This window comes from Octopus bimaculoides, chromosome 7 (genome assembly GCF_001194135.2).
Source record: "Octopus bimaculoides isolate UCB-OBI-ISO-001 chromosome 7, ASM119413v2, whole genome shotgun sequence".
NCBI classification, from domain to species: Eukaryota; Metazoa; Mollusca; class Cephalopoda; order Octopoda; family Octopodidae; genus Octopus; species Octopus bimaculoides.
Genome location: NC_068987.1, coordinates 62,695,406 through 62,705,449, shown reverse-complemented (window position 1 = coordinate 62,705,449; position 10,044 = coordinate 62,695,406). Strand labels below are relative to the sequence as shown.

Sequence of the window (10,044 nt, the reverse complement as noted above, 5' to 3'; positions counted from 1 at the left end):
CAACACAAGCTCTCAGAAGAGAGAAAGAGAGAGAGAGAGAGAGAGAGAGAGAGAGAGAGAGATTTCCACTTCATCAGAGGTTATCAACTCACAAAAAGGGTAGTGGGGTGAAGCCAACCCGAAGTCCACAATTGACCTCATTCCTGTCGCATCAGTCGAACATACGGGAAATCGCACCACTAAGCGTCTTCACCTGAGTCTTACCTCCGGGAATGGCGTTATGTTTAATGAGGCATGACGCTATCTAAGAAAATATGTGTAATAAATTTACTCTACAATGAGGTATTGTCATCACATGTGCCACTTCATACGATTTTCCTATTTACAAATCATTTAAAAATGTGTTAATATCTTTAAACTGTAATTGTTTGAATCTGTTAAAGGACTAAAATATTTATTTATTGATTACATAAATGTATATTTTTAATAACGAATTAAAATTTTACATATTTCTTTTAATTGTTTACATCTATAAAAGCAAGATACACTCAAAATGTGTTTACATTAACCTTCTACATACACAAACGTATATGTTTATATGTTAGGTACACAAATGTACATGTTTAAACGTATATGTTCATATGTTACACATACAAACGTATATATTCAAACACAAACGTATATGTTTATATGTCACAAATAGAAACGCATATGCCAGTATGTTACACACACAAACGTATACGTCCACATGTTACGTATACAAACATATATTTTATATGATGTACATACAAATGTATATGTTCATACATTACTAATACAAACGTATGTGTTCATGTGTTTACAAAGGTTTGCATAGACAGCTTATTGAAATTGAGATTTAGATGTAGCAATGAAAATGTTTACCATTTTATTTATTACACTGAACAGGTGAGAAAATGATATCTGAAACTTTTACATATGTATACAGCATAATCCTTTCAGATGTCTACATTTCACAATGTGTTCATCGGCCGGCGCGCTATATCCATTGCCTTTGTGCTTGTGTGCAATTGTTCCTTTCTGACTACAAAAAGTACATTAATTGAATGCATCTACTGAATCCGTTCAACGTGTATTTCTAATTCGACATGCATTTAAAATTACTACTTCAGAATCATCAGACAATATCATCGTTTTTACACGTTTTCTTTTCCTATTTACAATACAGCTGCTTTTTGACTGAATCCAAATGACAATTTTAACAAGACTAGAGATTGTTACAATGTCAGTCATTACTTTCAAACTAAACACCAATATACCTTTGTTTTACCTCTTTGTATTTTTTTTTTTTTTTGACATTTTATTTTCTGTTTTAGTTAGCTACCAATCAAAACAACAAATATTGTTATTTTATGGAAAATACGAACTTGATGAACAAGAACACGAAAATGTACTCGTAGTATGTCTATAAATTATGAAAGATTGGTTGTGTAAAAGTTTAGATGAAGATTTTTCTGTATCTACCGCTAATATTTCGCAGCCTTCGCATTTTTCTGTTCAAGTCCTGGTTTTACCGTGAGATATCTTTTCGTTCGTTACCCCCTTTGTTGTTTCATAGAGCGTTTTCATCCTGTAGATTTAGTGGTCGCTCGTAACACTACGTTAATATATTTTCCAACTTTTATACTTTGGCAGCTCCCTGATCATCCAACGGATAGTAATTGTCTTTCATTTCTATAAAATTTTCTTTCATTGAAATACTCTTGTTTAGTTTGTACTGTCGCATAATTCTTGACACCTCTTCAAAGGGTGGTAGAAAAATAACTATGACAGCCATTACGAGAACCCACATTTGCGTGAAACTTACCCAGATTTTAAACTGTGTTTCATTCATCACTGAAAAACTCGCCATAATACCTGGGATAACTACTGCGAAAATAAAAATACAGGAAGTTCCACCTATATAAGCTATTAATTTGGCGGATCGGAAAGCCTGGTTCATTTGCTGAGATGTCGGTCTTTCGTTATATTCCATACCAGCAAGTTCTTCTCGGTAGTTTTGTTCCCAAGGATTTAAAGGATTATCAATGTTAAACAATTTTTGCCATTCCGCTTCTTTGGCTTCTTTTGAAACTATCTGATGTGTCAGTAGCGATGTTACAACGCAAAAGATCAAACTGACTGCAAAACTTGTTATTGTGCCAGCCAACAAGACATTGTCTTGAACTGTGTTGATCAAGAAATTTCCAAGACCTCCAGGGTAAGTAGAAGCTACTCCTAATGTGACAATGGTTCCACATAATAATCCCATCATACTTCCTGCAAATAGACAAAAGAGAAAATTTGAGTTAAAGCAACGAATTAGTATTGCATATGATGTAACTAAACGTAAGCAATGGTATTTGAATACTTGTCTTTTGTTGTTTTCTTTTTTTTTGTCACCTATATTCCTTTCCTAACTAGTTTGGATCACTTACATACATAGAGGAGAAAATAAGTGACCTGTTAACACTGGTTAACAAGAAAAGTTTTCTTCTGTTGTCAAAATATTTGGACCTGAACTAGTTTTTTTATACACAGAACCCACAAGTGACATCCCTTCACGTTAAGATATTAAGATACTGGACCCGCAGAATTTCGAGAAACAAAGCATAACATACAAAAAGCATAGAAACTGGTTTTTCACAACCAGAATATTTTCTTAAAATTTCACTGAAAAACTAGTAAAAATCTTAAAATATCTATATAGAAATTATATCATTGTTTATGCTTAATTTCTCATGAACTTGCGTTTGGATGACGCAGTTCCGGTTCGTTGATGGTTAACAAATAACACAAAAACAAATCAGATAAATAAATAAGTAAATAAATAAATTAATGAATATAAAACCGTGGCCACTATGGGCAAGTAGAAGAGCAAAATAACATTCAAACTAGATTAAATTAAATTAAATTAAGACAAGTAAAAACAAGTAAAAAATGAATGAGTATGTGAGTGCGTTAACTAAAGCAATATGACTAAGGGATATGATCTTAAAGAACGTAAAAAAATAAATTATTGTAAGATATATAAATAATTCTAGTAACCATCCCAAGCAAATAAAAGGAGCCCTACTTTAGAATATAAATAAAAGGATTTCAAACCTCTCCTCTAATCAAGAGATCTTTAATAAACACAAGAATAGGTATAACATAGCACTAAAAAATACAGGATATATAGAAAAAATTAAATACTCCCCCAGAAATACTATAGACGGTAGTAGGGATAGGACTAATACCATGAACTACAATAATGCATTTAATAACTATAATAATGCATTTAAAGCAAATAATAATAATAATAATAATAATATTAATAACAGAAATAATAGCGCCAATAATAAGGATAATAAGAAAATAGCTTATCTATAGATCCTAACAGTAAATGCGGAAACTGGAGTAAGCGGAAGCACAATAACTATAGAAGCCCAGATCAGGCAACCACTACCAGCCCCAATAATTTTGACAACTGCAACGGTACCAAGGATAAGTACAAAAATAACAATAGAAGTATTAGAAATATGAAAAACGACCCATAAATAATAATAAAAACAATAACAATAACAATAATAATAATAATAATAATAATAATAATAATAATAATAATAATAATAACAATAATAACAATAATTATAATAATAATGATAATGATGATGATGATGATGATGATGATGATGATGATGATGATGATGATGATGATAATAATAATAATAATAATAATAATAATAATAATATTAATAATAATAATAATAATAATAATAATAATAATAATAGAAATAAAAATAAAAGCAGAAACAATACACATAACAAAAAACTCAACAACGGAAAATGACACTGTCTGGTTAATCATCCCTTTTGCTATGCAAATTAAGAATAACATAGTCAAAACAATATTTAGATTAACTAATAAACATTTTATAAATGGCTGGATAGATTATAAAAAGGTTTACGAGATGTTGCCGCATTCGTGGATTATGGAAACACTCGAACATAGCCGAGAACGTGTGTGCACTGATTAAAAAGAACATGCCTAGTCGGAAAACATGTCTTTTCTGTAACAACCAGCACTTAGCTGAGGTAACAATAAAAAAAGGTATCTTCCAGGGAAATTTTTGTTCACTTTTGTTATTTGTTATAGCCTTGATCCCACTTTCTGTAGTCTTACTCAAAGTCAACGAGAAAGAATAGACCTTGTCTTAACCACGTTCTCTTCATGGATTATTTAAAACTGTTCGCAGAAATAGAGCCTGAAATGGAGAGGCCGGTTGAGACTGTGCAGATGTGCGGCAAGGATAGAGAGATGAAATTCGGTATTCAAAGAGCGCGGTCCTCACTTTGAAACGGGGGAAAAGAGCAGATTGTAGGGGTATAGAATTGCCAAACGGAGAGCGAATGGAAGACACGGATGATGATGGGCACAAATACATTGGAATCCTGGAGCTTGCAGAAAGAAATGAAAGACAAGGTCACCACTACATATTTGAAGCACCTCAAACTTCTCTTAAATTCAAAACTCAACGCAAAGAACCTTGTGAATGCCATCAACACATGGGCTGTATCTGTAGTTCGCTATAGTGTACCCATTCTGAAATGGACACAAGCGGGGATTAACCAACTCGACCGCACTACCCGAAAGACAATCACAATGCATAGTGCCCTCCACCCTAAGGCGAATATACACAGGCTCTACATGAAGAAGTGTAAAAGTGGACGTGGCCTGATTAACATACGGAAGTGAAAGAAGAAACAGGACAGAGTATTTGGTAAACAGTAAACAAGACTTGCTACAGAATGCTGCTAATACAGAAGGACACACCAGCAATGGACTTGAGAGTGCTAATGAATTCCAATCGCGAATAGCCAACGAGAGAGAATGGAATTACATGGTCAGTTCCACCGTGAAACTAACTTAAAAGACCAGGATGCATCATGAAGAAGACTGAAAGCCTAATCATCGCTGCCCAGGATCAAGCATTGAATACCAACTCAGTGAAAAGCCTTCTTCTTCTTCTTCTTCTTCTTCTTCTTCTTCTTCTTCTTCTTCTTCTTCTTCTTCTTCTTCTTCTTCTTCTTCTTCTTCTTCTTCTTCTTCTTCTTCTTCTTACTATACATGTGTAATGCTAAAATTAGTGATTTGTAAATTCCCTACATTATTTAGTTTCGTTTTTCTAGAACAAAAATCTATTTCTCTCTTTTATTATACATGAACTACTGATGTTGAGCATGCAAATCTCCTTCAAACGTACATTGCCTCATTATTATTATTGCTATTGTTGTAATTTCAATTATACTTACCAGTTATGAGGCCTTTTCCAGTGGCTTTCACCCATAAGATTGACAAAAGTACTGGAGGAAAGTAAGGAATTGTAAGAATAGCACCAACATAAAATATCCAGTTAAGGTTGATACCAGACATAAACACCATCAGACCAAGAGGTATGATGCTTATGGTCACCCATACAATACACCAGTTTTTGAAGGCTATTAAATCATCTTGATATTCGCGATAAGAACCATGAGTGGGGCATTGGTACCGAAAACGAATTGGTTCTTTCTTAGCCCGAGCATTACGTGCTTCCAGATCATCTTTACAACGTGGACAGGCAGAAACTGTTAAGCATTTACAAGTCAGATTGTCATTCCGAGCTGTTGTACTACTTCCGCCGCCACCACTTCCACTTCCGTTTTGGTCGCACAGATCACCGTTTGTTTCCATTTTCACCTTGGTCTTCCCACACAGAACGCATTGGTTCCTCTTAAGGTTTCTCCTGTAAGAAAGAAATTAATATTAATCAATAAACTAGATCATTACAATAATACTTCAACACAATCTGGTTAATTTTGTTAATCAAGATTACTTATGCCTTTCTTCTTTCAGTTTCCATAGGATTAAACATGTTTTCAAGACGAAACTAAATTTTTAGCAGATGTGGTGTGAATGATTGTGATGTTTATTTATTCGTATCGCAACGAAATTCTCAAATTAATGCAAATGAGCTTTTCCAGCAGGTAATGAAAACTGCTTAACAAATTTGTTTCATCGAAAACTTATCGATGATGTTGATGAAAATAACGAGAATAACGATGACGATAATATGATGAGAAAGGGGTTTTGATACTCTAGAGTATTACCTTAATGGGGATGTCGGGGTGCCAATAACGTTTCGCAGGGAATATTCTTGATTTTTATGTTCTTTACCAGCATCGATCTATCAGATCTCAGATCGTGTCAACTGAGAAGTGTAAAATTTTCCCAACGTATCATATTTAGATGTATATATCTAAACCTACTGATATCCAAACATGCTACAATCTAAATCTGCTGTTACCTAAAGGTGCTTACTGCCGAGCTACAAAGGGATAACATTGTGCAACACGAATTATTGAAACCCTAAAGAATTCCTCTCAGCACATGGCTATGATGCTCCCCCACTACTCCTGCTCAGGATCAGAGATGTGCATATTGTCAGCCACTAAGGGACATGCTCAAGTGGTTATGGTCAAGCGACTGACAAGCAAATCTGTGGTACTGAGCAGAATATTTGCTATTATGATATTTTTGCTTCAGCAACTCAAAGTTGAATCTGTCTGAAATGTAATGGAAAATAGGTCAGTTTCAAAACATTGATGTCCAGGTCACAAGCAAAATTTGAAGAGAATAGTTGTCATTTCTTTAGTTTTCTAGAATAGAAGCAAGTAGGAAATAACACTTATTGACCAGAGACAAAATATAAAAAAATAAAAATAAAATTTTGTTACACGGTGTAATGAAACCTTCGTTACCATCACTGATCTGTGTTCAAACGAATGACATTTAACTCTAAAATGGCCCAGCCTGTCTGGCTTGAATTTGAACTAACAAGAGTGCAGCTTACAAATGTGAAAAAAAAAGAGGCAATGGCATTGATGCTTCTTTTATACTGCTATCAGATTATCCCATAAGTTTTGTCCGATTTTCCTTTTTTTTAAAAATTGAATGAAATTTAATAGTATTTTAGAATATCTAATGGAATTAAAAATTATTTTTATGCATTTGTGTACATTTAAATTAATTAAATATTATTTTACAGAGTAATAGCATTAAAATTTCTTTGATTAAAACCCTTTCTAACATGGAAGTATCCAAAGAACATTTGAGGCACATAATGCTTTATGAGTACAAAAAAGGAAACTTTGCAGCCGAAGCGACTCGAAACATACACTCAGTTTATGAGAAAGAATGCATGAATGAAAAAACTTGCAGAAGATGGTTTGCAAAATTCAGATGACTGAATGTTTACAAATATATCACTGGCAATTATTTTATTGAGTTCAGAGCGATCTAGCTTGAAGTTGATTTCCGCAGATTTGAATACTATAAAGTAAATATCCAACACTCTACTGTTTCTACCAAATAATTGGCCGGCATGTAAATACACATATTTCCAAACTCAACACAAGCCGAAAGGTATACACATCGAGTGGTATGTTGTGTAAATCTCATTTATGAGCCTTAACCAATGAAGAAGTTACATAAATAACTAAATAACAAACCGCTCTAGAAAACATCAAAGAAATAATGATATAAAGGATGGGCAGTAAAGTAATCTTAAATAGAATACCTGAATGGCTTAATGTAAGTTTGGTAAATATCGTACACGATAATAGAAGATACTGCCATAACTTCACCGGAACCTGTGGACATAAGAGCCATCGACCCCATGGTTAGAATCATGATGCCTCCGGCTTCTCCAAGGATTTTTTCTGCAATCATTGGCGTCACGAGACCTGTATTTAACAAAAATAATCACATCAACAGAATAATCACAAAAGCTATGTATATATACACTGTACAATGCTTACAGGTTGAATATATATATATATATATATGTGTGGTTTAGGGAACTGGATTCCTTCGTTGTAATTCACGATATAGACGATAAATTCTATTTACATTCTTTTCTTTTTCTACTCTAGGCCCAAGGCTCGAAATTTTGGGGGAGGAGGCCAGTCGATTAGATCGAGCCCAGTACGCAACTGGTACTTAATTTATTGACCCCCGAAAGGATGAAAGGAAAATTCGACCTCGGTGGAATTTGAACTCAGAACGTAAAGACAGACGAAATACCGCTAAATATTTTTGCCCGGCGTGCTAAGGTTTCTGCCAGCTCGCCGCTTTACGATAAATTCTTTTTATATTATTTTATGTTATAATGTCTGCAAGCAAAATGTCTGAATCTATTGACTACGAAAAGATAAATTTGACCCTATGATACTTAAATTAAAGCTATAATTTTTTTGGCATCAAAATGTATAAACTTTTTGAAATCTGGTTTCAGACATCATATGATAAGTTACTCTATCATGACTTGTTTCAGAGACATAATTGACTGGCTGAAATTAGTTTATTCATTACGCCTGTTTTATAATGGTTTCTATTATAGGCACAAGGCCTGAAATTTTGGGATGGGTATAGTCAATTGCATCGACTCCATTGTTTCACTGGTACTTAATCTATCGACCCCGAAAGGATGAAAGGCAAAGTCAACCTGGGTAGATGCTTATTTTATAATACTTAGACAACTAATGATGTATATGTGGCATCTACGTCGCCTACAATATATATATATAATTCCAAGAGAGTTAGAGGTTGTAAATCCAACCAACTAAGGGATAATATCTATCCAATCTACTGCTGGTAGAAAACCCAATTATTAATACACAAGTGTTTTTTCATTGCATGGCAATTACACTACTGAATGTAATAAAAGGGTGAGGGTAAACAATTTTTTACCCTTAATTTATACAGCAATAAGAAAATGGAGGGGATCAAGAGGTGGTATTCATCAACTTTTAGACATTATATTATGTCCATTTATTTATCTTAAAAAAAAACACACTTATAACAATATAACAATATACATACATGTATAACATATTATGCTTTACATATATAATATATAAAAATACCAGTAATTATTAAAATATAAAACATAGAGCATAGAAAGTAGGATAGTATCTTACAGAGGTTTCAGCCAAGAGGCCTTAGTACCCTACTCTACTTCCATCCCTTCAGTGAACTGAAGTATTTAGTATTATCTATTTGGAAGTAGATTGGGGTACTAAGGCCTCTTGACTTTGGTATTATCTACCAAATACTTCAGTTTACTGCAGGGATGGAAGTAGAGTAGGGTACTAAGGCCTCTTGACTGAAACAGCTGTAAGATACTATCCTACTTTCTATGCTCTGCGTTTTATATTTTAATAATTACTGGTATTTTTATATATTATATATGTAAGGCATAGTATGTTATACATGTATGTATATTGTTATATTGTTATAAGTGTGTTTTTAAATAGACGTAATATAATGTCTAAAAGTTGATGAATACCACCTCTTGATCTCTTCCATTTTCTTATTGCTATATATATATATATATAATTTATATTATTATATGATTGAACGCCACGCATCCTCTTCCAAGTAAGTTTTATCTTAATAATTCTCATGCGCACTCTATACGATCTTTTTACTCTTTCGTTTTTCTCTTTTTTTCTCGCTCTTATTGTTTTACCTCCTCTTCTCCAACTATTCTATCCTATTACTATGTCAACCTCTCTCCCTCAATCTTCTCCCTTGCTCACGTGGCTTCCACGTGACCATCGGCCATCTTTCTTTCTTTCTCTTCGTTGTAGCTGGAACAAGGAAGACGTGTTCTTGTTTGTCTCCTGTCCTAGCTTGATTTACACGTTCGCTACCACAACCTGATTTAGGCTTAGCAGCCCTTCCTGTTTGTTTTCACTGTCCTGTTTGTGTTACCAATTTTGAGCCTCCGCAAAATCCCAAATTTTATTTAATTTGTTTTGCGGGAGCAACTGTTTTATCGAAAGCATATATTGTTGTTAAATGCTCGAAATACGAGACTAGAAAAACAGCCAACAACTGATGAAGGGTCGTTCTTTATGTTTGTTTTGTTTCCCATTTGTGCCTTTTGTAGTTCGAAAGAATAGTTCATGTTCCTGTACTCGTGCTTCGTATTTTTGTTGTACACGTTTCGTGACGTCTTGTACTCACTTATGCATATATATGCGTATAGATGTACATAT

General features: G+C 33.7%; 1 protein-coding gene across 1 annotated transcript in view; it reads right to left on the bottom strand.

The window, feature by feature from the left end:
* Window positions 1-393: 393 nt before the first annotated feature.
* The window catches only part of LOC106879131 (uncharacterized), a 209,593-nt gene continuing 199,942 nt past the window's right edge, over window positions 394-10,044 (bottom strand). Inside the window, exons 7-9 of the mRNA XM_014928571.2 lie at window positions 7,560-7,725; window positions 5,254-5,726; window positions 394-2,238 (exon numbers count right to left, since the gene is read on the bottom strand). Coding sequence (XP_014784057.1) covers window positions 1,601-2,238; window positions 5,254-5,726; window positions 7,560-7,725 — 1,277 coding nt within the window. The 3' untranslated portion in view covers window positions 394-1,600. The remainder of the gene's footprint in view (window positions 2,239-5,253; window positions 5,727-7,559; window positions 7,726-10,044) is intronic.